Source organism: Lynx rufus, unplaced genomic scaffold (assembly GCF_022079265.1).
Source record: "Lynx rufus isolate CCGP_SWC_20201006 ecotype Redwood Valley unplaced genomic scaffold, mLynRuf1.p SCAF_27, whole genome shotgun sequence".
In the NCBI taxonomy this organism is placed as follows: Eukaryota; Metazoa; Chordata; class Mammalia; order Carnivora; family Felidae; genus Lynx; species Lynx rufus.
The window spans coordinates 15,868,583-15,891,989 of record NW_025814842.1 but is presented as its reverse complement, the minus strand read 5'-3'; the positions used below and the strand labels follow the sequence as shown (position 1 = coordinate 15,891,989).

At 37.4% G+C, this 23,407-nt stretch overlaps 1 protein-coding gene across 1 annotated transcript in view; it reads left to right on the top strand.

Annotated features, from left to right (window-relative positions):
- Nucleotides 1–22,439, top strand: part of VKORC1L1 (vitamin K epoxide reductase complex subunit 1 like 1) — a 58,508-nt gene extending 36,069 nt beyond the window's left edge. Inside the window, exons 2-3 of the mRNA XM_047089204.1 lie at nt 15,477–15,586; nt 19,221–22,439. Coding sequence (XP_046945160.1) covers nt 15,477–15,586; nt 19,221–19,447 — 337 coding nt within the window. The 3' untranslated portion in view covers nt 19,448–22,439. The remainder of the gene's footprint in view (nt 1–15,476; nt 15,587–19,220) is intronic.
- The last annotated feature ends 968 nt before the right edge of the window (nt 22,440–23,407 follow it).

Genomic DNA, 23,407 nt, shown 5'->3' with positions numbered 1-23,407 from the left:
ATTTCTTTTGAGTTCATCTTTTGTGCTCTTTGTCCTAGTTCAGACCTTCACATTTCATGGACACAGCAGTCTCCTAACTGGTCTTATCTTTCAGTTCTGACACCCACCCACCCCAATCAATCTCTGCTGTGTACCAATTACCTATTAACCCTCTTAAGCAGAATTAAGCTCTCTTCACTTAGATACATAGGTACTTTACAGTATTTCTGTGTTTCTGAATATGACTTTTCCCCATTCTTTAAAGACTAAGCTTCTTGGGGGTAGATACTCTGATTCATGTGTTCTCCGTCCAACTTCACAGTTCCTACCTACTGCTTCAGATACCACCTGCTTGGCACATATGTATTTGATAAAATATGAGTAATTTCCAGGTAAACATAATAGCTTTTATGCATGTGTTTATCTCTGAACCCTCAGGAACCCCCAAGAAAATGAGAATAAAGGAATAAAAGAAATTGTATAAAACTACAAGGACAGAAAGAATAGGAAAGTAGACACAGCTGTAAGAACATCCCTACCTCTAGCAGTAGGAGACTGGTGGAATTTTTATTTTGTACAGAAATTTATTTTCTAGGTAAAATATGTACAGTTACTGACATTCAGGGACCCTTACTGATACAATTGATAGCTCTTTGCCTAATTATCTACTTATGATAACATATAATGTTGACAAAACCACATCCAATAATAGAAATTCCATTCTGCGTTTCGAACTGAATTAATTTAAACTTACATACAGTGAAATTCCCTATTTTGCTTACACTTTGTTGAGTTTAAACAGATGCACACAGCCAGGTGCCCACCAGTCCCATCGCATCAGAACAGTTCCCTATTGAGGTCCACACTTCTCCATCCCTAATCCCTGGCAGACATTTATCTATTCTCTGTCTTTATAGTTTTACCTTTTCCAGAATATCATTTAAGTGAATTTTACTGTACCCAGTCTTTGAGTCTCATTTTGTTAACTTATTATAATGTATTTGCAGTTTCATCCAGGTTGTTGCATATACAACATGGATATATGTTGCATATATCCTTTCATTTTATTATTGAGTGATATTGAGTGATTGGTTTGTTCAACCATTTATCTGTTGAAGGACAATTGCGTTGTTTCCAAATTTTGGCAATTATAAATAAAGTTACCATAAACATTTGCAAACAAATTTTTGAGTGAGCATAAGTGTTCATTTCTCATGGATGAACAGGCAGGATTGCTGGGTCATAGGACACATGTATGTTTAACTTCATAAGAAACGAATCATTTCTTTTCCAAAACAGCTGTACCATTTTACATGACCGTCAACAAATGTATGAGTTCCAGTTGCTTCACATCCTCATCGGCACTTAGATGTGTATGCTTAGTTTTGTTATATTTTGTTTATTTGCCATTCTGGTAGCTATGTATGTAGTAGTGTGTCATTAGATTTTTAATTTGCATTTCTTTAATGACTGAAGATGCTGAACATCTTTCCATATGTTTGTGTGCCATCTCTATATATCTGGTGATGTTTTTATTTAAATCTTTTGCTTTTTCTTTTTTGATTGAGTTGTTTGTTTTCTCATGGTTGAGATTTTAGTGATCTTTATATATTCTGGATAAAAGTTCTTTACCTGATATGTAATTTTCAAGTATCTTCTCCCAGTCTCTAGTTTATTTTTTCATTTTCTTGACACTATCTTCAAGACCAACTGTTTTAAGTTTCGAAGTCCACTTTGGTAATTTTCTCTGTTGTGAATTATGCTTGAGGTATGAGATAATGGGTTAAAGCTCTTTCTTCCTCTCTTTTCTTTCCTTTCCTTTCCCTTCTTTTCTTTTCTTTTCTTTTCTTTTCTTTTCTTTCTTTTCTTTTCATTCTTTTCCTTCCTTCCTTCCTTCCTTCCTTCCTTCCTTCCTTCGCATATCCATGTTTAATAATCCCAGCACCATTTGTTGAAGATTTTTTTCTTCATTAAGTTGTTTTTGTACTTTAGTTAAAAACCTCAATTGTGAAAAAAACAAAAACATCAATTGTGTCTGTTTCTGAGCTCTGTATTCTGCTCTGCTGATCTGTATCTACCTGTTTGCCAGTACTGTCTTGATTACTATAGCTTTAGAATATCTTGAAATTAATATGTATTCTCCAGCTATATTTTTTTCTTAAACAATTTTTTAAAATGTTTATTTTTAAGAGAGAGAGAGAGAGAGAGAGAGGTCAGCACGAGTGGGGGAGGGGCAGAGAGAGGGGGAGACAGAATCTGAAGCATGCTCCAGGCTCTGCACTGTCAGCACAGAGCCCGATGTGGGGCTCGAACCCACAAATCATGACATCATGCCCTGAGCCGAAGTTGGGCACTCAACCAACTGAGCCACCCAGGCGCCCCTACACTTTTTTTCAAAAATGCTTTGGCTCTTCTGGTTCCTTTGCCTCTCTGTATAAATTTTTGTCACTATCTACAGAAAAAAATCTCACTGGCATTTTGATTAGAATTGCATTGATTCTATACATCAGTCTGAGGAGAATTAACATACTATCCATGAAGATCACCCAAATGAGAACAAGTAAGGTGTCAGCCACCTTACTTCCATTTGGTACAGACTCAAAAGGGAATCTAAAAGGAAAATATAAAAGCTTTTTAATGAAAAAGAAAGCTTCAGGTTGTCCTTGTTGGAAGTTGTTGGTATGGGGAAGCTGGAAGCTTGCCTGACTAGCAGTGGGGCATCCTATGTGATTGGTTAAGGGAGCGTATTTGGTTTTCTCTGGTTGGTCCTAAATTGGAAGTGGAGGCAAAAATTAGAGAAGCTGACAATTATTGATCAAGTCCTGGATGTTTGGAATCAGTCAATAGCTCTAGAAGTTGTGGTTTGGCTTCCTCAACTAGTTGCTGCAGAGTTTGTAGGTCAGAGTTCTATTTTTGTATTTGGTCTATCATCTTTTTGTATATTTATCCTCTCGCTTAGGATTCCATGTAGACAGTCATGTGGCCTGCAGGTAGAATTTTATTTCTAACTTTCTAATCTGTGTGACTTTTATTTTCTTCCATAATTGTACTGACTAGGACTTCTGCACAATGTTGAAAAGGAGTGGTGAGAGCAGACTTGCTTTTGTTCCTGATCTTAGAAAGAATTTAGTCTATCCCTGTTGAATGTGATGTTAGCTGTAGGGGTTTTTTTTTTTTCAACGTTTTTTATTTATTTTTGGGACAGAGAGAGACAGAGCATGAACGGGGGAGGGGCAGAGAGAGAGGGAGACACAGAATCGGAAACAGGCTCCAGGCTCTGAGCTGTCTGCACAGAGCCCGACGCGGGGCTCGAACTCACGGACCGCGAGATATTACTAATAATATATTCTCCCCTCTTTAATTTCTGAAGTTCCCGTGTTTCCCTTTCGTATCCTTGTCCCTCAATGTAAAGAACTGCTTTTAGCATTTTTCTTAGTACAAGTGTGTGGTTAATAAATTCTTTTAGCTTCCTGCTTCTGAAATGTCTTCAATTATCCTCGATCCCTGAAAGATGCTCTTGCTGGATATAGAATTTTTGGTTGATAGTTCTTTTTGTTTCAGTACTTTAAAGATGCTTTGGTGTCATGGGCTTCTGGCTGCCTCAGTGGGTGGCACTTGTGACCCTTGATCTCGGGGTTGTCAGTTTGAGTCCCACATTGGGTGTAGAGATTACTTAAAAATAAAATCTTAATAAAAAAAAGATGCCTTCAGTGTCTCCTGAATTATTGTTCCTTTAAGGTAATGTATTATTTTTCTCTGGATGCTTTCAGGAGTTTTCTCCCCTCAATCTTTGGTTTTTAGCAGTTTATGATGTGTCTGGGTGTGATGTTCTTTGAATTTATCAACTTTTTCATGTTTACCCAGTTTGTCAAGTCTATAAATGTTTATATTTGGCTAAATTTGTGGAGTTTTTACCAGTATTTCTTTGTGTGTGTGTGCACCTCAGTCTCTTCTAGATTTCCATGACATGACTGTTAGACCTTTTCTAGTGATTCCTTCTCTGCTGAGAACTTTTACCTTTCCAGTCATTTCTGGTTACTTTCACCTTGTGGAATATAGATGTAAGTGTTTTAAATCTTATACTGGTAATACCTGTGTTATTTTAGGCTTGACATCTATTAATTATTTTTTCTCCTTGAGAGTAGTCACTTTTTTTTAATTCTTTGTACTTTGTCATTTTGGCATGTTATTTTAAGTGTATTTTGAATATTATTTTGTTAGACTTTGGGTCCTGTTAAAGATCTTCTGAGATGTTGATGTTTGTTTTGGCAATTAACTCAATCAGATTAAGACTACAGGTTCTGTCTCTCCCACTATAGACGATGCTTTCCGTGTTCTCCTGGTTGAGTTCCCCTTCACATGCCACACTCAGTAGTCAGTTAGTCTGCACCTTGAGTGGTGGTTTATACAGTAGTTTAGTTCTCAAAGACTTTGCTATGCTTCTTTGGGTCTGTTCCATGCTGCATCTCAAGGATGATTCTGGGACTTCTGTTAATTCCTCTTCAGAATTAAGGGTCCCTTATTTGGCTTGCTCTTTGCTGGGATTCTCTTCCTAATCTCTGACTCCTAGTGGCCCCTTTCACAATTCCTCCTGCTAAAAAGACAGGTTTCTCACAGAGAGTTTTAGCCCTTCTTACTGTTATACGGTTCCACGTGACTGACTTCACCCTTGGGGTAAAGCCATGAGAGAAAAGAGAAAAATTACAGGATTCCTCCCACATACTTACGACCACAGGGGCCCCTTTTCTTATTTTTTCCAGACAGAGAGAGGCTTTTCTCTCAGAATTCAAGGTATCTCAAACCATGCCTGAGGTACAGTTCTCTTGCTTCCCTTTAGGCAAGACCAGGAGGGAAAAATTAAATGTGAAAACAAACTTGGTAGCTCCCACATTCTCCAACTCACATGGGTCCCTTTTACTCATCCTTTGGCCAGAAAGTGGGGCTTTTTTATTATCTCTTCCCATGGACAGTTCCACAACTTATACCACCCTCGGTTCAAAAGAAGAAGGTAAAGGAGGAAAAACCCTCAGAAAATTCCACCGTTCTGGTTTTTATTCAAGTTTTGACCTTTCTTCTCTATCCACTGGCTATTTTTACTTTTTAGGATCCTCAGGTAGTTGCTTTCTGTATTCTGTTCATTTTTTAGTTGTAATCAGTAGGGAAGAGAGAGAGAGGCTGGAATAGCCATATTGTATTCTGTCCAGGGCTAGAATTGACATTCATATTTTTAATGCCTTGGTCTTACAAGTGAATTGACACTTAAGGATCCTCATACATTTGAGAAAAGTCTCCAATATGAGAGATGACACCAAGGAACTCAGAACAAACTAAATGAAGCTTCCAAGAAGTAAACCTAAAATAAAAATGGATGGTTTTATCTCATTAGATCTAAGAAATAAGTGGTATCTTTAAACAAAGAAGATTCTATTTATGTAAACGAATAATCATAGGATAGGAGAGAACACTTAGAAATTAAACATATGGTAGCAGTAAGTTTAATAAGTGAATTTAATAGAAGACTTGGAAGAGTTACATCATGTTAATCTCCAAGAAAATGGAGTAAAAGGAAAAAGAGATGGAAAATAAAAGAAAGGGGTAAAAAAAAAAAAAAAAACCCTAGAGGTTCAGTTTAAGAAGTCCAACATTTGGCTAAGTGGTAATATGTGCAAAATTTCTGGCATTGAAAAACATGAATTTGTACATTCAAAGGGCCTACCAAGGACCCTTCACAATGAACAACTTAAGACCTATATCAAGGCACATCCTTTGTGAAATTAAAAAAAATGTTTTAATGTATATTTATTATTGAGAGAGAGACAGAGTATGAGCATGGGAAGGGGCAGAGACAGGAGAAGACACAGAATCCGAAGCAGACTGCAGGCTCTGAGCTGTCAGCACAGAGCCCGATACGGGGCTTGAGCTCACCAACTGTGAGATCATGACCTGAGCTGAAGTCAGATGCTCAACTGACTGAGCCACCCAGGTGCCCCTGTGAAATTTTAGAACATCAGGATTAGGGGCACCTGGATGGCTCAGTTGGCTAAGCGTCCGACTTCGGCTCAGGTCATGATCTCACAGTTGGTGAGTTCGAGCCCCACATCAGGCAGGCTCTGTGCTGACAGCTCAGAGCCTGGAGCCTGCTTAGGATTCTGTGTCTCCTTCTCTCTCTGCTCCTCCCCCATTCGTGCTCTGTCTCTCTCTATCAAAAATAAATAAACTTTAAAAAAATTTTTTAGATCAGTAGGATTAAAAAGAAGTTTCTTAAAAGTCTCATAAAGGAAGAAAAACAGGACATATTCAAGGGTCAGAACGGCAGCAGGTTTTTCAAGGACAATGGCTTTAAAACTCCTGAGGGAAAATTATTTTTAATTTATAATTATATACCCCCAAAACTACCAATCCACTCTGATGGTAGAAGAAAGATATTTTAAGACTCCACATCTCAGAAATGTTACCTCCAGTGTAATATTTTCTCAGGGAAGCTACTAAAAGATTGTTTCACCAAAACAAGTGATTAACCAAGGGCAAAAGGAAGATCTAAGAAGGTTTGAGGTAGGGAAGAGATTGGAAGTTAGGATGACAGTCAGTATGTGTGTGTATGTGTAGAGAGAAGGAGAGGGAGATGGAATAAAAAAGCAAACGGGGTAAAATAACAGTAGGTGAGTCTAAAGAATATATGGGTGTTCTTTGTTCTATTTTTATTTTTGTGACTTCTTATAAGTTTGAAAATATTTCCAAATAAGTTTTTTAAAACTTAAAAAATAAAAAACATGTTAGGGTGTCAAAAAAAAGGATAATATTGCTCAGAAGGACTTTGGAAAATTAATGATGGTGGCATAGAAAAAGAAAAAATAAGAATAAATTATTAACTCCAGGAAAAGCAATTTGTGCACAAAAAGAAATGTAATTATAGTTTTAATAGAATTTCTGATATAATATGTTACTGAAAAAAATGCATTTCCTATGGAATTGAACCTTAAAAATACCAGGACTAGGAATTTATTGCTTAAAAGTGACTTAACATCAAATAAAAGAAAATGGGAGTGGAGACTCCTGGAAATTAAGTTTAATACACTTGTGGGTAGTTTTCTATATGTAAATGATACTTTGATCAAAAGTACATTTAAAAAGTACATTTCCCAGGGCTTATGGGAAAACAAGGGATGGGGTGGACCATTCAAAACCTGTGTAAATGTAACCAGATGATGAAGAGAAAGCAACAATAATCCTAATTAAAATACTGACAGAGTTCAAAGAGTTGTTAAATTTTACATAAATAAATAATATGGTCACCGTAAGACTTCACCTTGGGGGTGGAGGGAAGAAATGTGAAGGAAGCTTGCTGGCTGAGAATGTAAGGAAGCGCCGCAGCAGCTGAATTATGGAGACAACAGTAAAACAAAGATTGTGGAGAACCACACACTAAGCAGTGTCATGAAAGCCAAAGGCCAGACCGTGGTATGGACTGTATTTCTCTGTGGCTTGCTGCATCATTGAATAGATTATCTGAAAAGATCATTTGAATGTGTATACAAAGAAATTTCTGGGTAAATACCAAAGAAACCACTAAAATGAGTTGAAAGTGCTTGCCTCTGAGAAGGGTGACTCCAAGATCAGAGAACTAATATCATGAAAACAAATTTAAAAAATCTTACCAAATGAGAATACAAGTCTTCCATCAAGTTCCTCAGAAATTTTTATAGTAGTAATCACAAGTATTTTTTTCACATATGGTATTACCAGATACCATGCTAGGCCAATACAAGGATTATCCCACTGTTGTGCGTTTTCCAGGATCCATTTTTCCTTTTTAGTGGTTTTTGACCCTTTTGGGTTCTTGAGATAATGTGAAAAAACAGACCTTTCATCCTGAAAAAATTTTAAGTTTTGTTCCACACCTCGTGTCCACAGTGGGTTGGGAATGAGGCCCTTTCCTGGTACAAGCTGGTCATTTCCTCAAAAGAAACTTTGACAAAGATTTTCTAAACCCAGACATTAACTTCTTTGTTTCTCTGATTTTTGTGTTCCATTGTTATTTAGCTTTAACATCTGGATGAATGTAGATATTTATATGGTACCTTTTCCTCTGAAAAATTGTTACTAAGTTGATGATGTATCATAACCCATGATTTTAGAATGAGAGAAATATCTTTTTTTTTTTTTTTTTTTTAATCTTCACCCAGGGCCATCTTCCTCCCATGAACCATGCTGTTAACTCTCACAACAAAATGGTAGGAGAGGATGTCCTAGCTCTTGTTGAAGGGCCTCATCTTTGATTTACTTGGACATTGGGCTTTACCTGAAACTTTACTATCAAGAGGGCTTGTTTCTGTCAGAGGAATGGGTGAAAAATTACCAGAGCAGTTGTAATTGTTTGGGGTACCAGAAAAAAAAAATAGCAAACAAGCTTTATATGGCAAGAGGTGGAAGCAACCCAGTGTCCCTGAATGGACGAATGGATAAACAAAGTATGGTATACACAGAAAATGGCATATTAGTCAGCCTTTTATTTAAAAAGCAAAGAAATCGTGTCACATGCTACATGTATGAACCTTGAAGGAACTGTACTAAATGAAATAAGCAGTCACATAAAGCCAGGTACTGTGGGATTTCACTTATATGAGGTATCTAAAGTAAGGTAGTCAGATTCATAGAAACAAAATGAAAAGGTGGTTGCCAGGGACTGGGAGGAGAGAGAAAAGCAGAGTTGCTTCAGTTTTGCAAGATAAAAAGGTTCTGGAGATGTTTCACAACAATGTAAGCATATTTAACATTGCTGAACTGTGCACTTAAAGATGGTTAAGGTGGTAAATTTAATGTGTGTGTGCGTGTGTGTGTGTGTGTGTGTGTGTTTTACCACAATTAAAAAAAATAGGAGCGCCTGGGTGGCTCAGTTGGTTAAACATCCAACTTCGGCTTGGGTCATGATCTCGCAGTCCATGGGTTCAAGTCCCACATCAGGCTCTGTGCTGACAGCTCAGAGCCTGGAGCCTGCTTTGGATTCTGTGTCTCCCTCTCTCTCTGCCCCTCCCCTGCTCGTGCTCTCTCTCTCTCTCTCTCTCTCTCTCTCTCTCTCAAAAATAAATAAACATTAAAAAAAAAAAAAAAGTTTAGTCTTAGATGCAGCTTTGTTCAGATAGATCCCAAAGAAGGAATCCAGAAGGGTCTGATCTACAGATGCCCAGTTCCTTCTTGTAAACTGATCAATCAAGCAAGTTTTTGCTACCAGCCTAGCAAGAGATAAGTGAGGGGATGGGTCAAGAGGCAGGAAGTATTGCTGAAATGGAGGTCTCTCCATGTGGAAATTTGGTGATTAAATTTACTACACATACTTAGAACTCAAATATCTATGTATTTGTTGTATAAAGAGAATTTTTCAATTGCTATTATTAAATTGTATTGTTAAAATATAATGGTAAAAGCAAAATCATCACACATTACAAAATTTAAATACCAAAGAAAAAAGCAAATGATTTCCAATATGTAAATAAGCAAATAAATAAAAGTCATCAGAAGTTTAAAACTTGTGAATGTAATCCTAAAATTTGTATGGGACCATAGAAGATCCCAGGGCACCCAGGTGGCTCAGTTGGTTAAGCACTTGAGTTCAGCTCAGGTCATGATCTTGCTATTCATGAGTTTGAGCCCCACATTGGGCTCTCTGCTGTCAGCACAGAGCCCACCTCAGATCCTCTGTCTCCCTCTCTTTCTGTCCCCCAAAATAAATAAACATTAAAAAAATAATTTAAAAAAAAGACCCCAAATAGCCAAAGGAACCTTGAAAAAGAAAAAACTGAAGGTATCACAATTCAAGACTTTAAGGTACATTACAGAGCTGTAGTGATCAAAACAGTATGGTACTGGATTAAGATAGACACATAGATCCATAGAACAGAAGACCCAGAAATAAACCCACAAATTACATGGTCAGTTTTTGACAAAGGAGGAAAAAATATACAATGGGGAAAAGACAGGTTCTTCAACAAATGGTGTTGAGAAAACTGGATAGCTACATGCAAAAGAATGAAACTGGACCACTTTCTTACACCATACACAAAAGTCAACTCAAAATGGATCAAAGAGCTACATGTGAGACCTGAAACTATAAAATTGTAGAAGAGAGCACAGGCAGTGATGTCTCTGATATCAGCTGTGGCAACATTTTTCTAGATAGGTCTTCTGAGGCAAGGTAAATAAAAGCAAAAATAAATTTCATCAAAATAAAAATCTTCTAAAAATAAAAAAAATAAAAATCTTCTGCGCAGCAAAGGAAACAGCCAACAAAACTAAAAGGCAACCTAATGAATGGGAGAAAATATCTGCAAATGACATCAATAAAAGGTTAGTATCCAAAATAAATAAAGGATTTATACAACTCAACACCCAAGAAATAAATAATCCAATTTAAAAAATGAGCAGAAGACATGAACAGACATTTCTCCAAAGAAGGAATACAGATGGCCAACAGACACATGAAAAGATGCTTAACATCAGTCATCAGGGAAGTGCAAATCAAAACTACAGTGAGATATCACTGTCAGAATGGCTAAAATAAAAAACACAAGAACCAGCTTTTGGCCAGGATGTGGGGAAAAAGGAACCCTCTTGCACAGTTGGTGGGAATGCAAACTGGTGCAGCCACTGTGGAAAACAGTATGGAGGTTCCTCAAAAAGTTAAAAATAGAACTGCCCTAAGATCCAGCAACTGCCCTACTGGGTATTTACCCAAAGAATACAAAAATAATAACTCAAAGGGATACACGTACCCCTATGTTTATAGCAGCATTACTTACAATAGCCAAGATATGGAAGCAGCCAAAGTGTCCATCGACAGATGAGTGGATAAGGAAGATGTGGTGTGTGTGTGTGTGTGTGTAAAATGGAATATTACTCAGCCATAAAAAAAGAATGAAATCTTGCCATTTGCAACAACATGAACGGGGCTAGAGAGTATAATGCTAAGCGAAATAGACCAGAGAAAGACAAATACTATATGATTTCACTCATGTAGAATTTAAGAAACAAAAAATGAGCAAAGGGAAAAAGACAAACCAAGAAACAGACTCTTAACTATAGAGAACAAACTGATTGTCAGAGGGAAGGCAGGGGGTGGGGGGGATTGGGCAAAATAGGTGATAGGGATTAAAGAGTACAGTTGTGATGAGCACTGGGTAATGTATGGAAGTGTTGTATCACTATATCGTACACTTGAAACTAATATAACACTGTATGTTAACTACACTGGAATTAAAATTAAAAACTTAATAAAAAATGACCAACAAGGGGTGCCTGGGTGGCTCAGTCAGTTAAGCATTCGACTTCAGCTTAGGTCATGATCTCGCGGTCTGTGAGTTCGAGCCCCACGTCAGGCTCTGTGCTGACCGCTCAGAACCTGGAGCCTGCTTCGGATTCTGTCTTCCTCTGTCTCTGCCGCTCCCCTGCTTGTGCTCTGGTCTCTCTCTCTCTCTCAAAAATAAATAAACATTAAAATAATTTTTTTTAATGACCAAAAAGATCATCATTTAAAAAAAATGAGAACATTTTTTTTTTCTCAATTGGTTAATATCCCACCTCCTTCCATAAATTACTTGGGGCAGGTCTGGGATAAGTAAAATAATAGAATTGTGATTATAGATGGGACAAGGAGAAAATGGTTAGAAACTAAGATAAAGCCAGGAATAAAGTTAGCACATAAAATGTATCTCATATAGTTCCATATAGCTTTTAGAAGTGGGGGAAAACTCAGTATTTTCAAATGTCCCAACTTGAAAAAAATTCACTAAGAAGTTTTTAAATTACAACCACCCTTAGCAGTTTTAAGTGTCATTTATGAAAATCTGTTCTCATTGACCTTTCCAAGGAAAATAATCTTACATAATGTCAGTCTACTTTGTGAGTTGACTTGCTAACACTTATTCCATCGTTCATCAAAGTTTATTAAACTTTATTATATTCATCAAGTAATTAAGTGATCGTTCTGTTTGGTTGAAAATGCTAGAATGGTAATTGTACTTTATAACTTAATGTGACGTGAGGGAAACGGCGTAGCAGTGTGATCAGGAAGACCAGAGATCTAATTTTGGTTTTGAGGTTGGATTCCTACCTAGATAGCCAGGTACTTACTGCTTGTGGTAAAGAGGAGTGTGGATCAACAGGAAGGAACTAACAACTTAATTGGGGAGATGGGAAGACTCTGGTGTTGGAATGTTTGGGTTTTGTTTGTTTGTTTGTTTAGGAAAGGTACTTAAATTCTCCTTTCACACTATTAGTAAGTATACCAGAATTAGTATACCAGGACTACTCAGATGTATCCAGGAGTAGTCAGGTGTTCCATTCATCAAAATTACAGAAAAGTTGGGGCACCTGCATGGCTCAATCGGTTAAGCGGCCGACTTCGGCTCAGGTCATGATTTCGTGGTCCATGAGTTCTAGCCCCGCGTCGGGCTCTGTGCTGACAGCTCAGAGCCTGGAGCCTGTTTCAGATTCTGTGTCTCCCTCTTTCTGACCCTCCCCCGTTCATGCTCTGTCTCTCTCTGTCTCAAAAATAAATAAACATTAAAAAAAAAAACTAAAAAAAATACAGAAAAGTTAAGATTTGTGCATTAAAATTTAAAAAGTAACTAAAAATCATCATGAGTGATGTGTGGGTAGAGGTGGAAATGAAACAAAAGAGGTTTAATTTTGAAGCCGGGTGATGAGATTATTACATGGATTGTTCTGTTAACTTTGCGTCTGTACATTTAACGCTTTCCACAATAAAATGTTTCTTTAAAGCAACATTCTGGTCTACCGTATTAGGAAATCAGAAGATATTTAGAATCCAGAAGTCAAGAAATAGCCATGTAAGCATATTATTTAGAAATGTGGAATTAAATAGGGAAAAAAGGTTAAAAGATATCAAAATCGTTGCCTCTTGGGGGTCAGAACTGTGTGTGGAGAGGGCTGGAGTATGGGGTGTCTATTCTGTAAGACTTTCAGTGTTATTTGATTTTTAAACCTTATATACGTATTACTGTGATAAGCCAATATATTCATTCTATGGATTTCTGCATTGTTTTCAGGAAAAAGATCGACATGATCCTATGTGAATAATTAGAGATCAGTGTTTGGAATATATAAAAATTCTGTTTGCCGGTTATAATTTTGGCAGTCTGCCCAGTTATTTCCATTGCCAAAGGTGGTGATTTACATTTGAATTCCTACTTCAGATGAGTGGGGCTAAGAAGTTGATTGCACATAGTTTCTTCCGTCTGCTCTTGCTCTCCTGCAGTTTGTTTTTTACACAATAGTCAAGAGTGATCATAAATAAGCTTATATTACTCTCCTATTTTAAAGCCACTGAATGCCCTCCCATTGCAATTAGAATAAAATTCAAACTCTTCATCATGGCCTACAAACAAGGCCATAAATGATGTAAATGACTGGGTGCCTCATTCTCTTGCCATTCTTCCCTCATCGCTGTGTCAGCCTTGATGGCCTTAGGACACTCATCGCTCATTCCTGCCTCAAGGCCTTTGTGCTTGCTGTTCCTCTTGAGATTGGCTGCTTTTCATCATTCAGGATTTAATTCATTCAGGATTTTAGTTCCTGGAAAAGGCCATCTCTGACCATCTAGCTAGAATAGCTCCCTCCACCCCTTCTCCGTCTAGAGCTGAGTGGTACTGAGTGTGGTCCTCAGACTAGAAGCTTGAGCTGGGAGGTTTTGTTTTGTTTGGAAACACAGAGTCCTAGGCCCTAACACAGACCTGCTAAAGGAAAACCTGCATGTTAATGAGACCCCAAAGTGATCATATGCACTTTTAAATTTTCAGAAGCTCTGGTCTCGAATAATCTCCCACCTCACTTTTCCCACATATCTGTTAATGGTTTCATCCATTTCTGAAGATAACTTTGTCATTTGTTCACCTGTTCACTACTTCTCCTCCCTAAATGGAATAAGCGTTCCACAAGGGCACCACCTCTTCTGACTGGTACTCTCCTGGATTCCAATGCCTGACCCATTATCTGCACCTAGAACATGCACAATGAGTATTTGATGTGTGAAAGAATACAAAAACGTGGAGATTATTTTGTGTTCCTCAAAGTGTGTAACTCTGTACAGTAAAAATCTTCAGGGCTCTCGCTTGTAAAAAATATATATATTTTTAAAATAGGGTGATGGGGGCTCCTGGGTGGCTCAGTCAGTTAAGCGTCCAACTTCGGCTCAGATCATGATTTTGCGGTTCATGAGTTCATGTCGTGTGCTGACAGCTCAGTGCCTGGAGGCTGCTTCAGATTCTGTGTCTCCCTCTCTTTCTGCCATTCCCCACTCACGCTCTTTCTCTCTTTCTCTCAAAAATAAACATTAAAAAAATTTTAAAATAGTGTGACAAATAAAGAATCACTTATTTATCCTTGTCTTCAGGTAGTTTGTTTTCCAAACCAAAGTTTAGGTTTTATTGAGTGCTTTGCTATGGACTTAAAACCATTAGTGTTTTCTTTCTGGTATTTTAAAAAGCATGCTCGTAGTTAAAGTTATCTTCAAAAGTTTTCATCCGAAGTAAATGTTAGTTTGATATTTGAATCAAATTTTATTAGATCAGAAGTAATCTTTTTAAAAAATAGGAAAATATGGTTCTGAAAATGCGAAGTGAAATGCAAAACTTGAGGTTAAACTGCAAATAAAAACAATGGAACAAATAGTGTGTCAGTTTTTTACTCTTGAGGTGTGTATTGATTGTAGGAAGGGCCTATAGTTTCTGCTCTTGTTCTACATTTAAAGATGTGTTCCCAAGATACATTTCCTATTGCATATCCTGGTGAAATTTGTCAGGAAGCAACACTGCAATCTACAGACTTTGAATGAAGAAATAGGGCAGCTTAAGTCAGTGGCTTTCAATGGGGGTGGTTTTGTCCCCCTCCAGGAACATTTGGCAATGGCTTAAGACATTTTTGGTTGTCACAACTGGCGGGTTGTACTACTAGCATCTAGTGGGCAGCGCCCAGGGATACTGCTAAACACCCTGTCATGCACTGAACCGCCCCCAATTGTAAAGAATTCTTTAGCCCAAAATGTGAGTGGTGCTGCTGCTAGGAGGCTCTGGCTTAAATTGAGAGAGCCCTTTCTCTGCAGATACTAATGCCATCAGAGAAAGAGTACTTTGAGGGTGCCTAGGTGGCTCAGTCAGTTAAGCGTCCAACTTTGGCTCAGGTCATGATCTTGCAGTTTGTGAGTTTGAGCCCCTCGTTGGGCTCTGTGCTGACAGCGCGGAGCCTGCTTGGGATTCCCTCTCTCTCTGTCCTTCCCTGCTAGTGCGTGTGTGCACTCTCTCTCTCAAGATAAATAAACATTTGAAAAGAAAAAGAGTACTTTATCCTACCTTTTGCATAAGAGAATATATAGAAATAGGCAACTTAGAGATTCAGATGGGTGTATTGGCATGGCATTCTCAAGTAATTTTATATTTTTAAAAATAGGAGGACTCAAAATAGGGTTATTGGTTTTCCTTATTTTACAGATGGGGTCGAGGATTTGGTCTTTTGGGTTCCATTTTTGGAAAGGATGGTGTATTAAACCAGCCAAACAGTGTCTTTGGACTTATATTTTATATACTACAATTATTACTTGGTAAGTATACAGCAATACAAAAATAAGTTTGTTTTGTTGTATTCCATTTAGTACTTTGTGTCTTTTCCCTGAAATGTCTTTATATTAAATAAAAGCATGTTAATGATAGAACCACTAGTTTGCAGTACATTTTTCTGTTGTGAAAATTTGGCTCCCTAAGATTTTGATGATGCTAATGCTGAACTTGGTATCTGTTGGTGTTTGATCAAGGATGGCAACATCCCATAGTGTCCAGAAAAAACAGTCCCAATCAGAGAACTTATTACTCCAGTCTTCCCTGGAAACTTTTTTTCTTATTACTTTATATACTGTGTGGTTACTTAAAACTACTACATACTGAGAAAACACTAACAGTGAACCATGTGCATAATTTCATCACCTTTACACCTCCACTATTCCTATTGCTTTCTGTTCTTTTTACTTAATTTTATGTGAATCCTTATTTTGTTTCTCCTTTTCAGTTTTTTGTTGTTGTTGATAACAAGGTTTCAATTTTTTTATGCTCATTAACACTGTGGTAATCAACATCGTTTAAAGACCCCTTCACACACACCTCCCTCCTTGAATTAGTTCTGCAAAATAAATTTCCAAACATGAGATGGATGAGTCAAAACACATAGATTTTTTTTAATGTTTAAATTTCTAATTCAGTAGTTACAAAGTATAGCCATTATTACATTTTAATTTCCTTACATTGTCACTTTTGTTGATGGGATCCTGATAATAGTCCATTTCCATATTTGTTAGAAACATTTTACCCATTCTTTTTCCTTTTTTATGTTAGTTTGGTGAATTTTGATCATACGAAAATTTTTTATGTTTTTAGAGTTAAATCTATCCATTTTTATCTTTGGGCTTCAATTGTTAATATTCTGCCCTATTATCTGCCAGCTCTTTTCTGCTCTTCTGTCTAGCTGAAGTTGATTTGTTATGAGGCAAATTGTGAATCTAAGTTTCCTAAATATTCCTTATCAAGTTTGACCTGTTCTATATCCTATAGAAATACAAAAATATACACAAGGATATGCACAGCAGTACAGTTTAAAATAGCAAAAAAATTGGAAGCGTTCAAACGTAATGGCTGAATAAATTAGGTTACCTCCATACTAGAAAATACTATGTAGCCATTTAAGGAAAAAGTAGGTCTACATGTATATTCTGGAAGGATCAAGACATAGGTTAGTGAAAAAAGTAAATTATAGTATAATAGATACAAGTTTATGTTACATATATGCATGTGAATGCATAGGAAAGGGTCTGGTGGTTGGAGGCCAGGAGTGAGATTTTTATTTTTTATTCCATTTATTTTTTCTGTTTGGATTTCTAAAGAAGAATCTATAAATCCAAACATATAAGCCAAAATTAAAATAGCCCAAAACATGCTTTTGACTATGTTAATTTTTGGAGATAGAAATGGAACAAATTTCTATATATAATATTTGATTTGTGAATTTCCTTATATATATATTTTTAAATCATATGTATCCTTTGTATCTTTTCTGTTCACAATTTTGTGCATTCACATGCATTTTTAATGTCTGGAGGCACATTGAAGGCATATATATGTGAGCTCATTTAACAGTTTTCCAGAGCACATCATCTTCACTCCCTTCTAAGGTGTTTGAGAGACAGCATTTTTAATTTTTCCATAGGTAATACATTCATGAGTTCAAAAGTAAAAAAAAAAAATTAAAATGCTGTCCAGTGAAACGCCTACCTCACCCCTCGTCCCCCTCTGCCCACTTCCTACTGCCTTTCATGCCCAACTGGTATCTGCTTGTTGTTGCTGTAGAGTTTCGCAAGGCATATCCAAGAAAATACAAATATATCATCTTAATTTTCCTGCTTTTAAAATATAAAAGGCAGATGCTATACATATTGTTCTATATACTCTTTCTTTTTTGCTTGACTAATAACATTGATATCCATAGCCGTCCACTAAGTGTCTTCATCCTTCCTTACAGCTGCAAAATATTCCATTGTTTGATAGTACTGTCATTTATTTAGAGTTACAGCACATTGTAAATTCCACCGGGAATTGTATCCCAAGCCACCAGCCTACATTACGTTACATTAGGACAGGTTTGATACAATAGTACTTAACCAACAGCCAGTATTTATGGAGCATTCAAAGTGCTTTGTACCTATTAGCTCCTTTATTTATCTTTTTGTTTGTTTGTTTGTTTGTTTAACTAAGCTCTAAGCTCAACATGGGGCTTGAACTCACAACCCTGAGATCAAGAGTTGCACTCTCTGCCAGCCAGGCGCCCCACCTATCAGGTCTTTTAATCCACACATCAGTATTAGGAGGTAAAAACGATTATTATCTCAAGGAAGAGAGTGACATGGAGGAAGTAAATAACAGCTCGTATCATTCTGAAACTCACTTTCTTTTTAAAATTAATGTGGCAGCATTAATTTTTGAAGTTTTAGACATTTAGCATCGATGACGTTAGCAAACTGTTTAAGTAAAGGGCCAGACAGAAAACCATCTAGGCTTTGCTGGCTGTCGCAGCTACTCAGCTCTACCACAGATGTTACCTAAATGAGTGAGTGTGACTGGGTTCCAGTCAGTCTTTATTTACAAAAGCAGGTGGCCAGGTTGGCCAGCCCCTCACTGTAAGTAATCCAATAGTATCTTAGTCTTCAAGAGTCTTATGAGAGGTCATACTTTAGTACTGACCAGTCCTGTGGGCAAGTCAGGCCTTTATGGTGAGACTATAGCCTCCAGGCAGCTTCTCATTCAACAAGAGGTGGGGATTTCAGCTCCTTAATTAACTTCTTCAAACCTCCTACCACCAATTATTTTTTCCTCTTTGTGTTTTCCTTGTCCGTTAGTTGTTGGGTAGGAGGGTAGTGTAACATGCTCTAACTCCTCTGTCCTTGAGAATAAGCACACACGTTCTCATTTCTGTTAGCTGTGGGAAATTACAAAACAATACACGTGAGGATGTCAGCACGGAGAGCGCCCTGGTTTAGTGCACATAACTGCCTTTTTTCTTGATCTGCTTTGACCCACATGTGGCCAACTGGCCAAACGTGGTTTCCGTTATCTTCCAGGGTGAGCCCTTTCTGAAATGTTTACTACAATTTTTTTTCCCCTTCTTCAGCAGCATATTGGTATAATCATCTCCCATTTCGGATTTTTGATAAATTTGATCTAAACATGGAAAGCAAATTTTACTTCCCACACATGGGGAGCCTCCAGTGCAAAGGCCAGGGGAAGCGTGTCCTGCTTGGGAGAGAAGGTTGGGGTCCTCACATTCCTTTATCCATTAGGAGGGGGTGAGACTGTCAATTTTACAGACTGGCTTATTGCATAATGTGATTACAAGACTGCATATTTTCTTTGCATGACTTAACTAAAGCTAGTTTATGATAGAAGTGATACTTCACCTAGAATACTGACAAATCAAAAACACTGCAGCTATAAAACTGGTATTCTGTGTGCAAAAGTCACCCTGCATAATCTTAATAAAATAGATGAGTAACTTTTGTTCTCAAATTCCATAGCATTTTGCAGTAAAATCAGTATTGCAACGCTGCAGCAAATCATGGAGTGCTAGCTTTTAACTCAGAAACTTTCTCGCCATTGTCAAGGACTGACAGAGCCACACGTCTCTTTCTCTTGCAGGCATGACAGCAAGTGCAGTCGCAGCTTTAATCCTCATGACGTCCTCCATCGTGTCTGTGGTGGGGTCATTGTACCTGGCCTACATTCTGTACTTTGTGCTGAAGGAGTTTTGCATCATCTGTGTCATCACATATGTGCTGAACTTCATTCTTCTTATCATCAACTACAAACGACTAGTTTATTTGAATGAGGCCTGGAAACGGCAGCTGCAGCCTAAGCAAGACTGACAGCCTGACCAGCTCCGGACTGACGGCCTGAAGTTCCCTTTTCCATTAAGTTTATTTTGCAGCGGTTTTGTTTTTTGTTTTTTGTTTTTTAATTCTTCACAACAGACACTTTCCCTGAGAATCTTAAACTGATTTTATAAAATCCTATAAATTAGAAGGGGCCCTAGCTATTTTGTGTCAATCTTCATTTTAAATATGGATACAAAAAAAAAAAAAAGGATATGCCGAGCCAATCAAAGACAAGCTTTAACTTTACTTTGAAAATGTTTCTGAAATAATAAAATGTAGCCCTAGCCCCCTGCCCTTGATTGTAAAGTGAGCAACCATTGCTAGTAATTCTCTAATGTGTATAAATTCAATTTCAGGTATAACAAATGTGATCATGACATGAAAATATTTTAGAATAGATACTGTATTAAATATTGCCATGTTTACAATATGTAATATGTTTTTAGCCGATGGATTTAAACATGTAGATTCAACTAGAATCCATTTATGTGATATTTGTAAATAAAGGTAGAAATATTGGATCCATCCCTGCAGAACTTACTGTACAGTTTAGTTGAAGTGTAGCGATGAAGAATTGTCAGCTCAACGTTGACTGAAGAAATAATGAAAATAGTAAGTCCATACAGAGCATCTTGTGAAAAGTACTGACAGCTGTGGGTCCAGCACTGACAGCAAAAATAATAGGGTAGTTGGTTCCCTTTCATCTCCTTCCTCAGAAAGGAAGAAACTAAATTTGGACATTCAAGTCAAGCCTGTGTCTAGTCATAAAACTGGATTGATTATAACCTTACCAAATGAGTCATGTGACCAGACCTTCACATCCAAGGCCTTCAGGACACTAAAAATGGGGAAATGGGTAGATTTCTTTGGAGAAAAGCTGGAAATATTAACATGGCATTTTTAGGTAAAGTCTCTTACAGCAGTTGAATTTTCATGCAGATATTCTTCCTTAACATCGGTGCCAGTCGACCAAACAGTATTAGGACCTTGAAATAACCAGTATAAGCCCAGTTGCTCCAGAGTAGGATTGCTCTTGGGTAGCTCTGTAGTATTTCCTGTTTAATTCTGCACTAATTGGATGTCTAGTTTCTAATTGTTTTAGAGTCCATACTAGATTTGTAAATTTTAGGGCTGACACGCTGCTCAGTTTGCATAACCGGGAGTAGTACGGGTAGAAATATCTGAAGGTAAAATACACTAATGGTGTCACTACTCCTTCTAGTAACTACGCAATGCATAGGTTTTAAGAGTGATTTGAATAAACCCAAATGAAAGTGTGACAGTATGTTTCTATGGTTAACACCTTATATCAGAATGTTAAAAGTGCCTTCTGTCTTAAATCTCAAACCAAATATTTTGTGTGTTGAACTTGGGCAGAAGTGTCCTTCCTTCCTCTTACCATGAAGTAGAAAGCCTGCATCAGTCTATAAAAAGGTTCTGTACAATCATTTTGTTCCTTAGATTGAGAAGTAGTAGCAATGTTTTTGCTTCCAGTTAGATTAATCATTATGTTAAAAATAGACCGGTGACTTTTCTTTAATAAGCCTTCTTTTTGAAGGGAGGGGACAGGCTCTGCTCTGTAAACCGTACTGTGTAGAGTCAGCAACTGTTCAGCAGTTTCCAACTAACTGTCCTAATTGATGCAATGTATTTTTCTGGCCCAAGGCAGGTATAAAATCTGAATTGTAATGAACTTCCAACGGGTTTTAACAGGTTTTGTAAAAGTTGAATTCAGATTTCAAGGCTGTTTTCCCATGAATGTGAATATTTCAATGCCTGTTTTATTATGTGTGTATTGTTCTTGTTTCTAGTTAAAGAACTCTAGAAAGCATTGATCGGATGTCTGGTGTTTGTGGAGAAACAAGTCGTAATGTCGGAGAACTTGTACAATGAGGTCACCTTATCGCAGTGCTTCCCGGTCTGCCAGGCAGTTTACTGCTTCTTTCTTCTAGGCTAGAATGGAAAAGGTTAACAGTGAAGACTTCTGTGGTATATATATAACACTGGTTGTGCTAAATAAGTTCCTCGTGTCCCAATTTCAAATGGATTTTCATCATATTTGGTATCAATCAGCAGAGTATAGTTAAAGCTTGTCTTGATGTTGTGTTCTTGCAAATGTCAACTCTCATGTGATAAAATGTAAAAACGTTCAGCCAGACCCTTCAAGATTTTCCTTTGCTTTCCTAAGCCTTGGGGGAAACACCACTGTTTCAGTTGTACGAAAATTTTTTGCCACATTCCTATGAGCCCAGTAGAATTAATCTCTTTGTTTTCTCACTGAGTGATGAAGGTGTGCCGCCTGAAGTAACAGCAGGGTAATGCCAGTATGTCAGTAAGTAACAGGACCCCAGTGGGTGCTGGGATATTTTTGCCCTGGAAGAATTTAGGCTCCCCTCTACATCCTCTCTTCCACTCCAAGAAGGAGAAAACACCATGCTATAAAATTTGAGGATCATTATGACTTTTTGAGACTGAATATTTAAAACACTGCGACATTACCAGCCACCGACATTGAAGAACAAACTGCGGGGGGGGGGGGGCGGGGAGGGAGAATTGGATTTCTGTTTTTTGCAGTTATTCCATGCTTCTTGGTTTTGGGAATAAGTTGTATGTAACAAATGAAGCCTCTTATTTACTGTGTAGTCATATCATTTGAAGAAATGAGAGAAGCTGTGGTTAAATGATAAATTCTAGGCAATCTAGGTGATTTGGAGGATTTCATTCAGTTTTGCATTTCAGCTAGGTGCTTTCCAGGAAGGTAAACTGGTGAAATAACTCAGGTTTAACTAGCTGTGTGCCAGGAATTACTTTTCCTTTGTGTATGTCACCTCTCTTTATTACTTTTAAAGATGTTGAAAGCATTGACTGTTTCATACAGAGATCTGCCATTTGGTACAAGAGATCTTTGGACCCTACTAAGTAGGATATAGGACCAAGACTACAGTGAAATTAAACCTAATTAAACCTAAATTGTTGGCTTTTATTTGTTTGTATTTCATTTATATCTTTAAGATTATCAGCAAAAGTGCAAAGTAATCTTCAGCAATTGCTTTTGTAACTGAGATTAGAACCACTGCTTAACGTGAGTGAATGCTGACAGACCTTGTCTTGAAAATCTGTATTGGACAAATGCCAACAAGAAATTCACTATCATTATTGGCAACCTATTGGGAAGGAATACCTAACCTGCAACCTTTGTCCTCATGGGTTTTCCCCCGAGATACAAGCATTGGTGGAACATTTCTATTCAGACATTTTAGGCAGCACTAATGATTCCTAATCTGTGAGAACTACCCTTCAATCAAACAAAAGGGGCAGGGGTGGGAATCCAGGCTACTTGGTTTTTTTGTTTGTTTGTTTTTTACAAATAATTAGCCCAGAAAAGGTGAAATGTTTTGTTATAAAACTGTATTAAGCATGGCCTAAGTATTAGGTGTATGATCTGTATAGTATGTTCCATCGAAAATATTTATTACTAGTGCTTTCAGCTCTGGAGTAAACATTCATTTAAAGTGGAGTTCACTGGGCAGACTTCCCCTTTAATATAGATAGAAATATTCTTTACCAGAGATTTAGGACACAGTTTTGCTAACTGGTAAAAACAAATGTAAATATGTAAGAATGTTTATTTGTTGCACATAACTTTTTTGGTATAAAATAAATGTAGACGTTACCTGTGGAAGCTGTACGGCCATCCTTCTTACACTGCAGTATTACATTTCAAGCAAAAAGCTGCAATGAATCCAGTCTTCCTACAAACTATTCTTGAAGCTGATACTGTAACTTCATTTCTACAGGTGTCCTGAGTTGATTCTTTTTCCCTTAAATTAGATGTAATTTATAGAAGACACAGGCAGAAATCTTAAGCGATTCCAGTACTGGAATGCGTGTGGGCTCATGATATATACGGCTGTCAAGAATTCATGAGAAAGGAATTAGTGTTTAGAGTTC